General features: G+C 41.7%; 2 protein-coding genes across 3 annotated transcripts; one reads left to right on the forward strand and one right to left on the reverse strand.

The window, feature by feature from the left end:
* The first annotated feature begins 2,474 nt into the window (after positions 1-2,474).
* On the forward strand, positions 2,475-5,347 carry LOC133893635 (uncharacterized). Of its 2 annotated transcripts, XR_009904543.1 has the most exons (3): positions 2,475-2,948; positions 3,134-4,006; positions 5,067-5,347. XR_009904543.1 is itself a non-coding variant. In XM_062334715.1 (2 exons), exons 1-2 carry the CDS (start codon positions 2,575-2,577, stop codon positions 3,786-3,788), a joined length of 1,029 nt encoding a protein of 342 aa, XP_062190699.1. In that variant the 5' UTR covers positions 2,475-2,574; the 3' UTR covers positions 3,789-4,356. The 2 variants fall into 2 exon arrangements, 1 of the variants encoding a protein (XP_062190699.1); XM_062334715.1 differs by lacking the exon at positions 5,067-5,347 and having other exon boundaries at positions 3,134-4,356.
* A 997-nt stretch (positions 5,348-6,344) lies between these two features.
* Positions 6,345-11,863, reverse strand: LOC133892586 (sodium/hydrogen exchanger 1). The gene is made up of 14 exons (XM_062333446.1): positions 11,241-11,863; positions 10,982-11,100; positions 9,818-9,915; positions 9,588-9,647; positions 9,447-9,493; positions 9,161-9,355; positions 9,020-9,066; positions 8,862-8,928; positions 8,671-8,771; positions 8,469-8,570; positions 8,235-8,373; positions 8,062-8,124; positions 7,843-7,926; positions 6,345-7,115 (listed from the first exon to the last, which is right to left on the reverse strand). Exons 1-14 carry the CDS (start codon positions 11,415-11,417, stop codon positions 6,798-6,800), a joined length of 1,617 nt encoding a protein of 538 aa, XP_062189430.1. The 5' UTR covers positions 11,418-11,863; the 3' UTR covers positions 6,345-6,797.
* Between the last annotated feature and the right edge of the window lie 7,194 nt (positions 11,864-19,057).

A 19,057-nucleotide genomic window follows, 5' to 3' on the forward strand; every position in this document is an offset into this window, starting at 1 on the left:
CTGGCAGTCGAACCGCGGGGAGCCCGGTCAGACCGCGGGAGCGATTTGGTGCTGAAAGTTTCATTCTTTTTTCTTTTTCTTTTTCTTTTCTAATATCTATGGGGTTTCTTCTAATTAGCTTCTAAGCCATTTTCACTCCCAAATACTCACGTGTATGTGAGGGAAATATGTGAAGGTTCAAAGCGCATAACTTTTGGAATGCGTTTAAACTCGAATTGATAATAAATCGCACAAAACATAATACAATCATAATTAGGCATGCTTAATTACGTAATTAATATTTTGGGACGTGACAAGAAGCGGTAGTAATATATTTGCACTGTCGATTATTACACATCGACAGTGATGAGCCGCCATCTATGATCGATTCTGTAGTAGTGCTAGTGTTCGACCCCTTTATAATGAAGGGTGGGGGCACCCCATAACGTGCCATTGGAAAAGAGTCATGTTCATAAGTTGTAACGTGTGCGTGCATAGGAAATAAAGTAGCAGCGTGTGTTGAGAAAATTCTATTGTTATTTTACATGTTTGTGTTCTTCGTGGTTGTTTGATCCTAGTGAAAAGGCAACAATTCTATCCTGAACCTGCTTGTTAACCCAACAAATCAAGGCTTCAGTCCATATGAAAGGCCTTTGTGCCTCACTAAAAGTAATCACATCATAATAAGATATTTGTGCTTGATGTTATAATGTTTAATATTTGTATTTTCGTTGCCACTGACGATCACTTAGCTAGTACTAACCAAAGGGCGAGGATTGGGAAACGTCATTTTTGCTCCGTCTCCAATGGCGTCCTGTGGGTGTGCAAACCTAGGGTTAGGGTCAACTGATTCCAAATCAGAGGGGCGGCTCAAAGATTGCGAAGAAGGTCACAGAGAGATTTGAGGAAGCCCGGAGAGATGTTGGAGGCAATGATCCAAGCCCTCAGCGAGCTGCAAATTCGAGATGGAAGGTGCTAGTGGAGCGATCGAGAATATGAAGCGCAGCAGACAAAACACCACCTCTTTCAATCGGAAGTTTCTGATCGATTCATTGAGAGACTGTATAGAGATCGATTTGGAGATAGAGATCAGAGCACATCGAGAAATTATGGTGATCTAGGAAGCACTCTCATAGTCAGAATGCCTACTTGGGCGAAGGAAGAGATGCAGGGTCAAGATGAACAGTAGAAAACGGTGGCGGGTCCATGATTCAAACTGGGAGTGAGGGATTCTGGCATGGTCCATCAATTGGAGCTTTTTTTTTATTTGAGTGGCGGAGTTCGACAGTTGCCTCAGTCTGAGTCGCTCATCTTAGACCCAACAACCAAGGGTATCCCAACTCAGGGTGGACGTCAATAGATTTTGCAAATGGCCCCTGAGCACGATCCAAGTTGTTGTAAAAGAGACCCTAAATTGGATCGCAATTATTAGAGGTCGTTTGGCTGGTTAAAACGATTCATACTCTCAGTTGAATCGCTGTCAGCTAGCCAAACGGGGTGGGATGAAACGATTCAAGTCGAAACAACCGTTTCACTCGTTTCTCTCCTTCGTAGAAATGAACATCTCCTGAACTTACTTGATATTGCATGCAAATACCACTCGCCCGCCACCGCTCGCTTGCGCCACGCAAGACAAAGAGGTGGCAGCCGGATGAAAGCAAGGGAAAGGTGGGCCAATGGCTTTGAGACCTATGGTTTTGTTTGGGCAATGGGCTGATGAGCCTAGGGAGTATTTGTATTTTTTTATAAATAGAAAGAAATGAATTTGGTCAATGACTCACTCAAAATTAAAAACAAAACAAACGAGGATAAAAGTAAATCGATCAATTGCACCACCCTAATCTTTTTTAAGAAACCGGATCTATTTTCGAGAAGTGATCCTAATTCATCGGAGAGACATTTTCAAAAAGAATTCAAAATTGAAATATTTTTGAGAGAATTTGGATCCCTACCAAACAGAGCCTTAATCGCTAATTCTCGATCCGAATATTTTTTAATAGGCCTCTAAATTGTAGGGATCGCAATGGACACATACAAGCTAATTTACAAATCCGCGTCCATACATATTACCTGTCATAGGTAAAAAATATCACACGTGAGCATCACATACCCACAGGAATGCCTCATGCATCACAGATCCGCGCGGTGGTGAGGTGGGGGTGGACAAGGGTGGGGCAAACGACGAGGTGGGTGGAGATAGGGCGAACATGCTGGGCGATGATGATAAGCGTCAGCATAGGGTGTATTGTGAGGGTGTGTGGTGGCTGTGTTTAGGTGGGGGTTGGAATGAGATGCTCGAAACAGGTACATGAACAAAATAAACATGTGTAAAACTATTTTATACTCGTATCTCACTACCTATTATGTTTAACATCAAACTCGTACCTAGACATGAATAAATAATACATCTCAATCACATACCCATAAGAGTTTTTATGCGCGGACATACGGATCGCGATTGTTAATTGGGATCCGAACAGTTGCAATGAGCCCCTGGTTTCGGTCGGTGGACGTGCTCGAGCCAGACCCGGTAGCAAGCGTACGAGACAGATCCCAATCTGCGATCCACTCCGAGCCAAGCTTCCTCCGCCGCCGATGGCGATGCCGTCGAGCGCCCCCGCGGCGCGGCTGCGGCTGCTCACCGTGCCGGCGCTGCTGCTGCTGCTCTCCTCGGCCGCGCTGCTCGTCTTCCTCATACTGCCCTCGCTCTCCCCCTCCACCTCCGCGCACCTCTGCGCCTGCTCGCCCCCCGCCACTACGCACACCACCACCACCGTCACCACCACCACCACCACTGCCTCCCACGCGCCCGTCACCACCTCCCCCGCCGACGTCTCCTGGCTCAAGGCCCAGCTCGCCTCCAACTCCCTCCTTGCCGACGGCGCCGCGGCCTCTCACGACGCCTGGCACCGCCTGCGCAAGGGCATCAACCCGCGCACCCGCGAGCAGCAGCTCTTCGACATCAACAGGTATACAACTCATAGCTTCAGATCGCCGCATTTCGATTCTTTCCCATTGCACATTGATTGCGTCCTGTGAAGGATTAGAATTAGATTTACCATGTTATGCTACCATCAAGTTAGTTCCTTTTACATCCTTGTCCAAGGACAAGAACAATTGAAATTAATATTTCAGTATTGCAACTACACTGTAGGCACCATGGGATCTCTCACTATCTGGACAAAGAAGCAACCAACCACACCGCGCTGCCTTGCCCTGGTGAGCTCCTTGTCGAAGAGCACCACAGCAACTATGGTGAACCGTGGGCTGGTGGCCGTGACGTTTTCGAGTTCCTTGCTAATGCCTCTGCTCTCACGCCCACGGACCAGGTTCTCGAAATTGGATGTGGGACGCTTCGTGTTGGTCTGCATTTCATTCGGTATCTCGAGGCTGGGAGGTTCCATTGCCTGGAGCGGGACGAGCTGTCTCTCATGGCTGCTCTTCGGTATGAACTGCCAGCGCAGGGGCTGCTGTATAAGCGGCCAATGATTGTGAGAGGGGAGGATATGGATTTCAGCAAGTTTGGGGATACAGTTATGTATGATCTCATTTATGCAAGCGCTGTGTTCCTCCATATTCCAGATAAGCTTGTTTGGACTGGGCTTGAGAGGCTTGCAGGGAAGCTGAGGCCGCAGAGAGGTCGGATTTTCGTGTCACATAACATTAAATTTTGTTCCAGACTGGGTGGTGATGAGTGCACACAGCGGCTTGCGAAATTGGGGCTTGAATATGTGGGGAAGCACATTCATGATAGTTTGTTGTTTAACCACTATGAGATCTGGTTCGAATTCCGCAGGCCAAAAGTTTAGCTCTTGATGGTACAGGAAGAGAGACTGGTTTGGCTTCTATTTTTCAGTTTTGGCGGTTTCCAGCACAGATCAACTCATGCCTTGTTCCGTTGTACACCAATGGGACTTGACTTCAGATTGAGATTGATGCTTGCTCAGTGCTTAATTCAAGCATGTGCAACCAAAAGTCATGATTGAGAGACACTGTGGTGCTCAACTCTTCCAAGTTACATCATTAGGTGAGTGGTGATTGAAGGCTTTAGCTTTAATCAGCAGCAATTATTGGATGTACCATAACTTTAGTAATGTTTCTGCGAGAAATTTTTTTGGTAGTTGACGCCAGGCTCGTTATCTATGTCTGTTAGAAAGTTGCCTACTATGGTCAAAATAGAATTGTATCACCGTGCAGGGTTCAGTAATTTGTGACAAGGATAGCACTGGTTATCTTATTTTTGCATTTTATAGCAGTCCCTACTGACAAGAAGGAACATACACTTTGTTATGCAACAGTATCCTGGTGAATAGTTGCGGCTGTATGATTTTGCAACTTATGTATTCGTATTCATTATATAACTATTGTTTTATCAAATTGTCTCTCTTGGTGTGGTGACTAAAAGCACACAGATTTTGACTTATGGTTGTTTACATCCCAGAATTAGGATAGTTCAGTTACGTGTCAATTGCCATAGTTTTCCTACTGGCCATCAGATTTTCATGTGTTTTAGCAATATATTTCACCAGAATCATTCGTGTTTTCACATCAGTTGCCTGTTTACCTTTCTTGTTGGTACCAAAGATTAATTTGAGTTGATTCTAGAATGAGCCTCTGGTTGTGGAGTGATTTTCAGCGGTTATTTCATTATCTTTAACGTTTTCAGCAATAATTTTAATCAGTGTGCTCTTATTTTAGATGGTACCTTCATCTCCATACACTCAACTTAAAGCATACCGCAGGTTTTCTCATTTAGACATTCCATATATTTATATATCTTCATCATGCCTTATCAGCCTATGATAATGATGTATCATGTATTCATGTACGGCGTAAGCATCACCAGAGCCATCACCTGAAGCTACAACTACATGAAAACACTGCAGTGTTCCAGACACTGGGCTCTTAAATTTCCTTCTCACTAGATAACTATAGCAAAATAAGTATATAAACTTTTGTCTTAATAATACTGGAGAACACTCTAAATTCCTGATCTTTCAACAGTCGTAAATAATGTGTCTACCTTGGGGGGAATATCAAAGCAAGACCAGCTAGATTCTTATTTACAGCATGCCATTATAAAACAGGTAGTATCAAGCTCTATGATAACCAAACTCTCGACTGGTGGTCGAATCTTTGTGATAGGGTGGCAGGTCACCTCTGCAAAGATCTAGACTTCCTCCTCCTCCTCACTGCTCGGCACACTTGGCACAACAACCGTCGAATCTCTTCTGATGCCTTGGTGACCAACAATAGGGAGGATGCAGCTTGTTGGTGCGATGCTGGGGCTAAGAACCTGGCTGTGGAGAGGCTGAGTACGTTTGGCTCCGTCGTTTAAATCTGCGTTGTTCTGTTTCTAACAATGGTTGATGCATTTTGTAATAGTTTATTATAATCCTTTCGTAAAGACTGGCTTACGGTCGTCATGTAAACTTTATCTTCTTTCTTAATTCAAAGATACGTAGCTTTTCTGCGTATTCGAGAAAAAAAGATAACCAAACTCTCCTATACGTGATGCATATGTTCTGAATTTGTCTGCCTACATGCAACTTGAGAGTTCATCTCTCTCTCTCTCTCTCTCTCTCTCTCTCTCTCTCTCTCTCTCTCTCTCTCTCCAGGTCTCCAGGTATGAATGTTACTTGTTCTGACGCTTCACACCATTGAGCTGACCAAAACTTGTGCTGTCTGGCACAGACCAGTTAGCCAACCATGCATGCAATTCTACAAAAGGAACCAAACGGCTGAACAAATAGGGAAAAGAACTGTTCCAGAATTGCGTTCACAGAACATGCAGTTTCCACTCTACGGAAAAACGGTATCGCTAATTTGCTATGACATGTGGTTAGCCCTTAGCCGTGCTTATGTTGTGTTGAGCAGAAATCTTACTGATTTCCTCTCTTAACAATCAAACCTCATAGACATTGCTTACATGCCACCACCTTCCATATTTTTCAGCTTAGCATACGATTATTTGGGGCAAGAAAATGTCACTCGTTGCTTGTTCAGGGGTAATAGATTATTTGGGGCAGTCGTTTCAGTAATCAACAAGAAAATATCAGGTCATTGCTTGTTCAGTGCAAGGTTAGGTGGGAGTGATGGGTGCATGAGCTTTTGTTGGGGCAATCTTTGCACATGATGATGTCAACGCATGACTTGCCCCAAAGTGTGCTAGAAGTGTTTTATTTGCTGGCTTTATGTGGCTTACTCAGGACAATGTTTTTGAATTATTTTAATGTTGGCATGGTTCAACCGTGCCATTGATACTTCGAAGTACTGAAACATGAAATTTCACAAAATCACACCACAACATTCTATCAGCCCCAAAGCCAAACAGAACCAAAAGTAAAACCGTTGCAAGAAGCAAAGAAAGGTTACTGGTATCTTGAGTTGCATTGTAATTTATCTCATCCCTGCCAACCAAAAGCACTCATCGTAACACACCACATCCACTTTAAATCAGAGAAAAAAGAAAAGCAAAATTACATGGAGGAGGCCAGTTCCTAGCCTCCTAGAGACTAGTAGTACTGACCCGCTATCTACATATCATAAGATACAAGTGGTGCTAATCTACAAAAATTTACAGGCTTATCATCACTCACAACCCCAAGTTACTAGGGTAATTCCACTTCTTGATCCAAACCAATTAATTGTGCATCTGCAACCATGAGCTGAATGGCCTCTTCAGCATTGGTCAGACATCATCTGAACTTCTGAAGAACATTAGCATCATCTGACCATCACCACCCATCAGCAGCAAAACTCCGTTCACCGAAAATTTGACTTCTCTTCGTGTCAAATACTTCATTTCTTGGCAATGTTCACTGTCCTCCATGGACGCTCTGCTCGGTAGGTGAGCCGGGGGAGAACGGCACGAACCCGCGTCCGCCGAACAAGGGCCGCATCAGCGCGTTGTCGAACTTGCGCCAGTAGTAGTGCACGGTGTGGGTCGGCTTGCTGAGGAGCATCCGGAGGCTGGAGGGCCTGACAATGTGCGCGGCCGTCTCAAGGTCGGAGCCCTGCATGCTCGTTAAGAGAGGAGAATGCAAAGACTTCGGAGAGGAAGGCTCGGAGGTGACGGTGTTGCATGAGGCAGGGAGCAGGAGCCGTATCAATGGCTTTGTCATCATCCCGAACACCTGATGAACATGATGACAAGTTTCAGAAAATGTAGTGTCATGCATCCAGAGTATTATGAGTGTAAGTTAGTAATTATGTTCAGGTGATTTCGTTATCGGTAATTCTAACTAAGAAAAACTAGTGGCACATAGCATTTCTTCAAATAATTTTGACATCCATGCTATGCCAGCATAAGGGGTCTAGGACAGTAGGGTGATCTCTTCAGAAGGGATAAGGACAGTAGGGGACCAATTTATGAGTTCTGTCGACGATTCGGCCTCACCTATCCTCGTCCAGTTCCTAGAACATATTCTCGTTCTAATGTGAATTGGCAGAGCTCATGCCATTTGTTGAAAAAAAGAAAGAAAAAGAGCATATTCTCATATTCCTGTCAGGGATAAGATCCTGTTAACCACCAGAATCTTCCAGATTTAATTCCAAGGACACCTGACAATTGTGATAAGACATCTGGCTTGGAACTCTTTGAGTCAGCTCGATGATGAGGGTCCAATTTGGGTGAGAATGCAGGCATGTCCGGCATAACTAAATGATAATTTGACATTTTAAGGGACTGAGCTAAGAGGTGTGGGTGTACACCTCGACCATCCAGCTTCAAGTTATCTTCAACTCGAATTTGGGTGTCTATTTTTTCTTATTTATAGTGACACCTAGTTCCTCCTAGGTTGGTTGAGTTTTTTTATAAGTTGACAGTTTGCATTGGACAGGTATCAGAGCAAGATGACTCACCATGGTGCTAAATAGAACGACAGTGATTGTGCTGGTGATCATTATCGCATTGCCGTGCAGCTGAGTGTGTCCAGATCTTGTGAACTGCAATTGCAAGAGGAAGAGTTAAACTTGTGAGAAGAAACTGAGAGTACTTCTAGAGGGAACTAGTGATAAGACCAAGAACACAAAAATTTCAAGAGATGGTTCCATCAGCAACAGGTATTCTCTTGAACAAACCTTGTTGTAAGCAAGAGCAATCGACACCGCCCCTCGCATTAGCCCAGCCCACCATATTACAATCTATCAAAAGAATTCAGTTAGCTCATAGAAGATAATTAAGTCAACTCAGATAATCTTACTAAAAAGTGAATCCACATGACAAATGGTCTAATTATACACCATTTACTCACCTGTTGTCTCCAGGTAATTTTCTCGAAAGGTGTCTTCTTTGTTAAGTTGGACAAGAACGAGAGCGGGAAAACAAAAGCAGCTCTTCCCACCAGAACCAATCCGAGCAAAATTGAGCTTATGCCTATAGATTTGCCAGGGCTGCAAATGTAAACCGATAAATTTGAGTCTTCACAAAAAGATATCTATACATGGAATTAGTAATGAATTTTAGGTGAAAAGGACATGTATCTGACCTGTAACTGGCAAACTTCCACTTTTCGATATCGAGTGCATCCATCCCAACATAGAGGAACAGGAAAGTCTCGGCAATGAAAGACAAAGTTGCAAAGGCATGCCTAAGTTGATGAAAAGGTCAGAATAAATTCAGTCAGCAATTTTTTTATTGAACTGAGTACAAGCATTACTAAAGAGAAAACACGAAGTGAATGAAATTACTTGGTTGTAACTCTTGAGCTCTCTGTCACATTATGCCAAGTGTAGTGTGACATCACAATACCACAGAAGAACACAGTGAGAATGCCACTCAAATCTAGCAACTGCAGAGGCCAAACGAACAGAGTATGTTATAAAAATCAGACTATAAGATACCCTGTAAATTTCCATGTTATATCTAGTCAGAGGCGCACCTCAGCCAGCATGTATGAGAGGTAAGCCATGAGCATCATAAGCGCAACCTCGCGGTCAGTGGAATGTCTGAAATCAGCCCAACAAAAAACTATGTTAATATAAACCACGATATCTTTATCCAATTATTGATCAATACGTGTTTCTTAGTTAAACGGACCTTCCTATATATAACTTCTTGATTATGTAAGCACTGAGCAACCCAGTCTGCCAATGGTAGAAGAAATGTTAATTTGATTTGTTCAGTGATCCAATCAAGTCAGTAAAACAGTGTGTTAATGGGACTCAAGAATCAACTTACAAACACTCCAAGGAAGGTGCTTGACAAAAATAAATAACAGAAGTTCCCCAAGAATTTCAGCACGACGGCTACATCGATTTTGTTTAGATCAAAGTTCTGGAGCGCGTTGAAGAGCACAACCGATGTGGCATCGTTCACAACTCCTTCACCGAACACAAGACTGTACAAAAGGGGAGTCTCATCCTGATTGAGGACCTGTTTTCGGAACAAGATTAGTACTATACAATACTATGTTTCTCTCTAGACACAAATTGAAAAAGATAATGAGATTGTTCCCATAACCAACCTGCAATGTGCAGACAGAGTCTGTTGCAGAAAAGATAGCTCCAATTGCTGCAGTTGTAACACATTAGAAAGATATGAGGTTCGCATAGTCACAACATTATTTCCAGAGAGTGCATCATGTGGAAAAGTATTGATGGCTTACCAAGGAAATCCCCAACATCCAGCGTCCCAATGTTCATCCTGCTGAATATTGCTATGGCACCTGAAATATGGCAATGGGCGTCAGACGTGTCCAAAAGGTGCTAGTAGTGCAGCACAACACAACATAAAAGCCAACACATAGACATAGAACGACCACCTTTGTTACAGGATGTAAATCCATTCACTAGGAAACAACTGAGAACAGAAAACAAATGTTTTGGAAGAACGTACCAAGTGATATCGTGAAAAAGGATATCATTGTCCCAACAGCACCAAACAATGTGATTGTCATGAAATTCCGGAAGAACTGCTTCTTCTTTACCTGAAAACTGATGATAAATGTTTGTGAGAACTTGGACGATGTTGTTGCTCATAGGCTTATTTTAGAACTTCTGTGTTTGCAATTGCATGATAAAGAACTGGAAGGTTTGAGGTATACCATAAAAGAACTGTAACTAAAGAAGCCAACTTTGAAATCAAAACTCAAAAGCCCCTTCGGTTATTACATAAACAATCACATGGTCCACAGCATTCAACTTCACTACTACATCAGTAACCTTCAGAGGAGGTTTAAATGCTCAAGCAAATTGAGCCTAACATGGCTCCGCCGGGTACCTTCAGAAAACTTATCAGACAATCACTCCTTGCAGGACCAATCGTACACAGTGTTTAACCTCTTGGGTTTGAGTTGGTCGATGTATCGGGTCCATGAGTTGAATCGGGCTTTAGTTTTGAATTGTGATGCTTACTTTCTGCTTATGAATATTATGCATGCGAAGAATGTGGGGTTTAGCTTCTCCAGGAAAGCGGCATATACCGGAGAAACTCTGCCAAAATTTATAATAATTTCCGGACTTACTAGATTTTTAAATGATGTTTGTCTGTTTGGTAGCCTCCGGGTTTGTAGAAATCTAGGACGTTATAGGTGGGTCACTAGTACTGAGTACTGACCAATAAAAATGGCATGCATCATGAGGATTCCAACTCCTAGGATAGAAATATTGTACAATCATGCTACGGCAGCAAACATGAATCCTAGTTAAGAAAAAAACAGAATTTTTGTAAGTGTCCCACGAGCAAGAGTCAATATTACCAATCAACCATTGCAGCTGGCAAGTCAAGGTATGCCGAAGTGACAAGAACACATATGTTTGCTATAAAGAAAGAAAAGTAGAGCTAGAATAAGCAAATGCATCCGACATGCTCAGACACAGTATCAACCGGCCATTTGCAACACGATGGACACAGAAGAAACAAGATCGATCTCCAGCCTGCTCCACTTCATCATGTCTACTGTGCGTGCACACAGATTCCCCAGGAAACCTTAACCTCACAAATCTAACCAACCAAACATGTGCCAAGAAGAAATCACAAGAACGGCGTCCTTCCACTTACCCGGCATTGAAGATGATGGGAGGGAGGAGGTAGATGAAGAAGAGGTCCTCGCTGAACACGAGTATGTGCGAACTCTTCCCTTTGGTCGTCAGCAGGATCACCACGCCGGTGCAGAGCCCCTGTCGCAGCCAAGCGAAACAAGCAAGACATCATCAGCATCGGCGTCTGCTCCGGCGTCATTCGACGAGCAAAATATGTATCGCGAGTTGCAGCATGAAGAAGGCAGCAGCAATTTCGCTGTTGTTGTGTGCTTGCTTACAATGATGAGCGCGGTGATGGACTCGTTCACCCACCGGTTCTCCTCGAGGAGGTGACCGAGGACGATGCAGGCGCAGAGCAGCGCCACGAACAGGTTGATGGACACCACCGACGAGTGGTCGAAGGTCGAGCTCAGCACGCCCAGGCGCACCAGGTGCGCCACCACGCCGAGCCCCATGCCTGCCTGCCCGCTCTCTTCCTCCTCCGCTACCGGCTATTCGATCGGCGGCAATTGCTCCGGCAGGCGGATGATCCCCCCGCAGAAAAGATGCAAACTTTACCCCTACCGAGCTCGCCCTTGTTCGTGGGAATGGCTAATTTGGGCAGGAAATAAACCAAGAAAAAATTCCCACGGAGACGCTGGCCTCTCCGGCGCGCGGATTGCTCAGGAAAGTGGGAAGCGGAAGAGAATCGGGTAGGAAAACCGAAGCTTTTTCTTTCCCCTCGTGCGCCGCCGTTTCCGGGCTGAAAAACCCGAGGAAACCGCGGAAAATTCGGCGACAGAAGATAGAAGATAAATACTAAATAGTCGCGCGAACGGGAACGACGGCAAGAAGGTTGGGTTGGGATCCAGATTGGGATCTCTGTTCCTCCTCGAGACCTCTCGGCTGGTTTCGCGCGAGCGCTATGAAATTTTTCGTATTTTGGTTGCTCTTGCTCGTATTTAAAGCGGATGGGGCTCGTGGGATCGTCCAGGTCTGGTGGCACGTGGCTCGTGTACATTGGACGATGCCGGTGGTTGGTGTTTGAAGGCTAGCAACGCGTGATCTGTCGGACAACCCCGGGCCGATTTGGGTGGATCCGCTGCGTCCACCCGTCTTTACAGCACAAATGGGGGTAAATTTTGTTTTAGTTCCTGTTTATATTCTTTTAGAGTTTTCCTTTTAAGCAGAACTTTGAGATAACTAAACATGTTCCTGTTATACAATACAACTTGTTATTCGTAATGACAATGGTGTTTCATGATACAGCTGCTTCTCTCTTATTTTCCCCTCTTTTCCCACATGTGAAACGTAGCCATTTTCTATTTTGGTGTGAAAATATCAGAATGTGCTAAATTCCCCATAGGATTATTTCTTGCTAAATTCATGATATAGAAACTTTTGTGTTTAGATGATATACTAACTTACATCAATTATCTTAATATTTGATGAAAAAAAGAAACCTCCATATTCGCTCTCAAGATCACAAAATTACGACATCAATATAATGATCCGGATTAAACCAAAAAGTTCATACCAAGTATGATTCATAAATAGCTAAATTTGGAAGTACAAGATATGAAATATGATTAATAAATAGCTAAATTCAGAATTAAAAGAATCCATATCAAATATGAGCTAAATTCGGAATTAAAAAATATAAAAAATTAGCAGTTCGATTTCCATACGATCTAGGAAACAAAGAGTCTAGATAAAATAAAATTAATAATGATTGAACTTGGGGTTAGAATAGAAAAGATCCATCTCAAATACAGCCTTAGAAAAAATTAAATTATTAGAAAAATCAAATACCTTAATAAAAAATCCATAGAAAATAAAATTAATCAATAGTTAAAATTCATAATAAAAATGATTCAAAATTGAAAATTTTGACTAAGATAATAGAATAAGAAGTACAATATGGCTCAAGTTTATCGCATCAAACAGGCAGCAAGCAGGGCATAACACACAAATAAAGCAAATATATTCTGATTTTAGTTAGATTGTTTACACCTTGCGTATGATTTTTATAGTTGATCAAAATGTATACAAATCGAACCAATACATATATATAATTCAGATACAAGTTTGAAACATAAATAATTCTCTCTTCCACTAATATAATTTTTAGAAATTTTTATCTCTTCTTGTAATTGTATGGGTTTTGTAATTAAATGACACTAATCTCGTAAAAAACTAAAGAGACTAATTCTTAATCAAAAGTTATCATGATAAAATATTGCAGCAAACTTTTTCACGCTATTAGCATGAGTCATATTGCTAGTTTTAAATATTTTGCAAAATAAAACCTCACATTTAAGACATTTCTTGGTTCGTAGAGGAAATCATTTTCCTTTTTCTCCACGTACAAACTCCATTCGTTTCACAATATATTTTTCAATTTAGAGAACTCATCTTATAAACAAAACCGAGTACTTTTTATACCACACTTTAATGGTATGGAAAATGCCAGGGCAGTTGTAGCATATCGAATGAGCCTGAGTGATCATTTATAATTACCTTTTCTCTTAATCGACGCATCTTGTGTGTACGCGCGATAAACCTGGACAAATATCGCGAAACAGATCAAGTTGCAGCAAGCCAGCAAGGGAAATAGTTGGCCCCATTTTCTCTTGACAAAAATACAATAAAGCACATGAAAATCCATGTAGCCTCTGCGCTGCATCTGCATGCACCGATGATTTAAACAGCTCTGGAATCAATCATTCCATTCGGTCCTAGATCCTTAATTTGACCTTTGAACAACGGAAGAGTCGCACTTAGGAGTGTCGATTTCCATGAATTTTCTGCATTGGAAGCCATCTCCCTTCAGTTCCCGGCGTTTTTGACTGCATGCGAATTTTCTACAATACTCTCCTGATGACCTGTTTCATGTACTCCCTCATGTCATCGAATTTCTCAATCTCTGCATATGATTTATGGAGCACAACATGTTAGCTAATCAAAGTGTGAACTTAAAAGTCAAAATTATTAGATATTAAAAACAAAGGGAGTAAGTATTTCTATTACTCTAACGCTATATGATTCCTGTGTAATGGATTCTTACTATCCAAACTGTCTAAATTTTTCATTCACGTGTTTTGAATTTCTATACTTTTTTCATTTTTTACTTTATCCTATTTTCAGATTTTTTTTATCATTCCTCTATTTTGCATTTGTTTGTTCCAAACCACAGAGTGTCGATTTCCATGAATTTTCTGCATTGGAAACCATCTCCCTTGAGTTCCCGGCGTTTTTGACTGGATGCGAATTGAATGAATCGTTTGCTGCTGGCTTTGCCACTCGTGATTTATCGATGGCCCAGTCAACGGTGATGTGATTGGAAGTGTTGATAAGAGTCACTGCAATCACAAGAAAGTTACCGCATGATCATATTTTATTTTCTCATAAACAGGTTTCTGATTTATTAGAAATTATTTTTCAGCTAATTAAAAGTAGCTTTTATAAGAAATATTATGCTTATAAGTTAAAAGATTGTTATAAAATTTAACAGCTAAAATCAAAAATAATTTTTGAAAAAAACTAAAAACATAGTTTTTCAGAAAAATAAAAAACATAACTTTTTAAAAAACCCAAAAATAAAAGCCTAAATAAACGGACCCTAACTAGAGAGCATGTGGCACGTGTAATCTGGAATCCTAAATTACTATGATCTCTTATTAGAAATTCAAAGTTGGATAAGTCGACCGATTTTGGAGCATGGCGTGGACCTCTTTAGGGTGTGTACATGGAACAGTATAGTTGGAGTAGTACTGTAATTTACTTGACAGTGAGCATTGAACTTATTGCTAGGCCTGTGACCAAGAGACAGTATTTTCGAGGTCAGCATATATAACAATACAAAGCACGTACGTACGCGCATGAGCACCACACATGCACATATACCAACCTGGATACGTAGGAAAATACGGTAAGGACCTAGCTGGTTCTAGAATGACATGGAAGCTGTTTGCCCTGACTCGGGCAGATGACCCCTCACTCCTCTCTCTCTCTCGCCCATAGAAGCACGCCAGATCCGCTGCGCGCCACCTGCAGCAACACAGCCGGTCCGGAGAAGATCGTCTGAGATTGAACGGGTCATAAAGAATTGAAATCATCGTAACTTCACTTCATGTAAAGTCAGAAGATCCCAACTCAATCGCCTAGCTAGAGTGGCATGTGGCCGCCGGTCATAGGCGCCGGTAGACACACGCAATCAGTAATGCAGTATTTGGTTCGTGAGACGAAATAGATTTTTTGATTCATTCTGTTTATAAGTTATTTAGATGAAGAGTAATATAATAAGATAGTTAGAAATTAAAGAATATTTTTTAAATATTGAGACGAAGCTGTTAAATAAACAGTAAAACATCATCGTTTCATTTCGAACGTGATACTAACGGTGAATTGAAACTAAAATAGACTCGTTTCAACATACTTATTAAATAAACATATATATTTAGTGATAAGCTGTCGTGACACCGACATCAGCGGCTGTTAAACACATACGTACATATATAGGAGATCGTGACCGATATGGAGAGTTTGAGCTTGAGATCGATCACGGTACGTAATTGACCTCAGATAGAGATAGTTAAGCTACTAATAAGCTAGCCATCTTTAATTTGTTGTCCAACTAATTGGACCATGGACGAGCACATTGATTGATACCACTGCGAGCATGAGAAACAGATTAGATGCGGGAGACGGCTACACGCGAGGAGAAGAGAAAAGGCACCTCAAGCAGGCAGTCAGGCTGGCATTCAATAAGATAGTGTTTGGTTCCTACGATAAAATGAGATAGGGTAGATTTATTCTGTTTTTTAGCTGTTTGTATGGAGAGGAGTGAGATAAAATAATTAGAAATCAAAGAATATTATTTAAAGATTCGAGATAAAATCGTTCAAAAAAATAGTAAAATACGATCATTCCACTTCGAACGTAGCACTAACAGTGAACCTAAGTACTAAAATGAACTTATTCCATCGTAGCAATTAAATAAATATCTATATATAAATAGAATTATTACATCTCACACGATCTCTAAACAAACACTATCTAAACTAGCGGCTAGACATGATTGATAAGTCAGTCGGAACTTCTGCAGCCGTTGCCGTGATAAGCTGTCGTGACACCGACATCAGCGGCTGCTAAACACATACGTACATATATAGGCGCTCGTGACCGATATGGAGAGTTTGAGCTTGAGTTCGATCAAGGTACGTAATTGACCTCACATAGAGATAGTTACGCTACTAATAAGCTAGCCATCTTTAATTTGTTGTCCAACTAATGGGACCATGCATGAGCACATTGATTGATACCACTGGGAGCATGAGAAACAGAGTAGATGACGGCTACACGCGAGGAGAAGAGAAAAGGCTCCTCAGGCAGGCAGGCAAGGCAGCCTTCCCAACCGAAGCGCGAGCGTTTGGGTGGCGGACCGATCGTCCGTGGGGAGTTGAGGGACACGGCGGAGGCAGCTAGCGCCGCGGCGGGTTTTTTGCGCAGTGGAGGTAGCCTAAGATGGAGCACTAGGAGGATAGGAAGAATACCATCCTACGTAATTATATCATGGTATTATCACTAACACGTAGACTATAAAATAAGTTTCGTATGTCGATGACGAAATCATACCATATAATTATATTAGAGAAATCGCTTCCACGAGCGCCGAGATCACACTAAGAGTCAAGTGTGAAGTAGCAGATAGTGGATCAATATCATGCAGGTGTGTGCTAGCTGCGTGCGTGCCAAAGGGGCAGCGGGCAACAATGAGGGGAGCCTGATCCGTTAGCTTTTAGGACATCTCGACTAGAGTCGTTTTTTATGCTATAGTGTGGTAAAAGAGAGAACTGTGTATTTTAAATTTGCTAATTCTATTTATGTTTGCATCACTGTTTATATGGATGATTATAGGCTCGAAGAGAAAAATAGAGTAATATAATGTAAAAAATAATATAGTTATTAAAGATAATAAAAATAAAAGATATTATAATAATAATTAAAAATATTATAATAATATTACGAAAGATGAATTTTTAATTATTCGGCAAAGATGACCTCAGTCACCGCGGCGAAGTCGAACACGTCGTCCTGCCTGCTCGGCGGCCGGGACGCATACGTCGGCGCAGCGGCGGGGGAATCGACGGACGGAACGTGCGGCCGGAGATGGTCCGTGCGTGGCGGCTGACGGGGCACGACCGCCGACTGATCTGGAACGGAGGACTAACAACAGAGATGGTCTCGCAGATCTTTTCTTGGGTTCTTCTTGCCTACCAACGACGTGCGGTCTGCAGAGGGCTCATGTAGGTAGCCGACGGTGACAGGCGATGTCTGATGTCACATGTGGTAATAGTATCATATCATCCAGCTGATTTCTTTCACCATGCAAGCGTGTAATTAATTACTGATGTTTTTTCTGAAAAAGATTTATAGATATTTGAAAATATACAATATTAATAGAGTTTTATTTCATGATGAAACTAATAATATAATTTTTTTAAATATTTATAATTTTTTAAGAAAAACAGATGATTAAAATTATTATAGTAAAAGATAATGATAGGTAGAATTAAATGGAGGTAGTAGTACAGTAGTAATACTAATGTTGTTCTCTGGAAATTCGTGGATGAAGGGAGAGGCGCCTCGTAACCGATCTTTGGCCTCGCGCACGGGCATCCGGTGCCAAAAGCTGGTTCATGATTTGTTCCCATGAACAGTTGCAAAAGCAAGCTTGCCTTTTGTCATCTCAAGCTCACTTCACTGTCACACTGACACACGGGCGAAGCTAAATGGAGGTGTGGTGCACACCTTAGGTAAATTAAAATTTCAATAGTAATCAGCTTATTTTGATTATATTTGTACCATATATATAAACAAAATGTTTTTAGCACCATCATGTTTCGATTCTAGTTTCGCCCACTATCGTCACGGACGCCTTTATTACCTGTGTGACCTTCAAAGCAAGAACCACATGCAAAAAGTTCTCGACGTCTGGCGCATGCAAAAAGTCCCTAGACACTGGTGTATGGTTGAACTTGGTATCTTGGTACGTCCGGTATTGATAACATCAGTGTGTGCCTTTATTTTAATATGTTTTTAGGTCTGGTAAACTCGATGCACGCCTCGTCTTCGATAGTCTCGACTGCATCGACTTCGACATCGACCTTCTCTTTAACAATTACCTCGTCCTCGTCGTCGTCTTCTTTCTCGGGCCTTTCTGTGCCCGTCACCATGGTGCCTACTTGCGCTCGTGGTTTCTATGGCTCCCTCGACCATGGAACCCCGACCACGACTATGTCGACCACAGTTATCTCATGCATGACATCTTCGACCATGGCTACTCATCTCGCTCTCAGCTACCTTGATTTGGACATAAAGGGCTACCATCTACATGAGCAATCGTCGTTATCTTTAGTCACAATACCTGCATTGTGTTGTTTCAACTGCGGGGAATGTCATTCATCTTTCTCTCCAGTCTCATCGTCTGCGACGCTCCTGCTGCAACTGTGAGGAAATGTTAGAGTATATTTGAGATATCTTTATATTGGTAAAAATCCAAAATTAGATAATATATATGAGTGTATTTGCCAAAATAGATAATATGTAGTTGTATTTATTAATTTAGCATCCGTATTCAGCACACGGTGTACCAAAAAAGACATTTTCAACACATGGTGTGCTGAATACGACACTGTTACCCGTATTCGGCACACCATATGCCGAAAATGTACCGAATACAGGTAACAATGCCATATTCGGTACACCGTGTGCTGAAAAATACTTTTTCAGTACCGACATGATCGTGTACCGAAAAAGCAGACGCGACATGACCGTGTACCAAAAAAGTGTTTTTCAGCACACGGTGTGCTGAATACAAATACTAAATTAATAAATACAACTAAATGTTATCTATTTCGGCAAATACGCTTAGGTATATTATGTAATTTTGAATTTTGGTATTTATATTTAGTAGTTAGGATTTGTAACCCCATACTACTATATATATTGGAAATATATTTAGCTCCTAAACCATCTATATTCTATACATTTCACCCTCAATACTTGATACAACATATAATAATTCTTCGCAATCTATTCTTCCTACAGCGAC

The sequence above is a fragment of the Phragmites australis genome, chromosome 15, assembly GCF_958298935.1.
Source record: "Phragmites australis chromosome 15, lpPhrAust1.1, whole genome shotgun sequence".
Lineage (NCBI taxonomy): Eukaryota > Viridiplantae > Streptophyta > Magnoliopsida > Poales > Poaceae > Phragmites > Phragmites australis.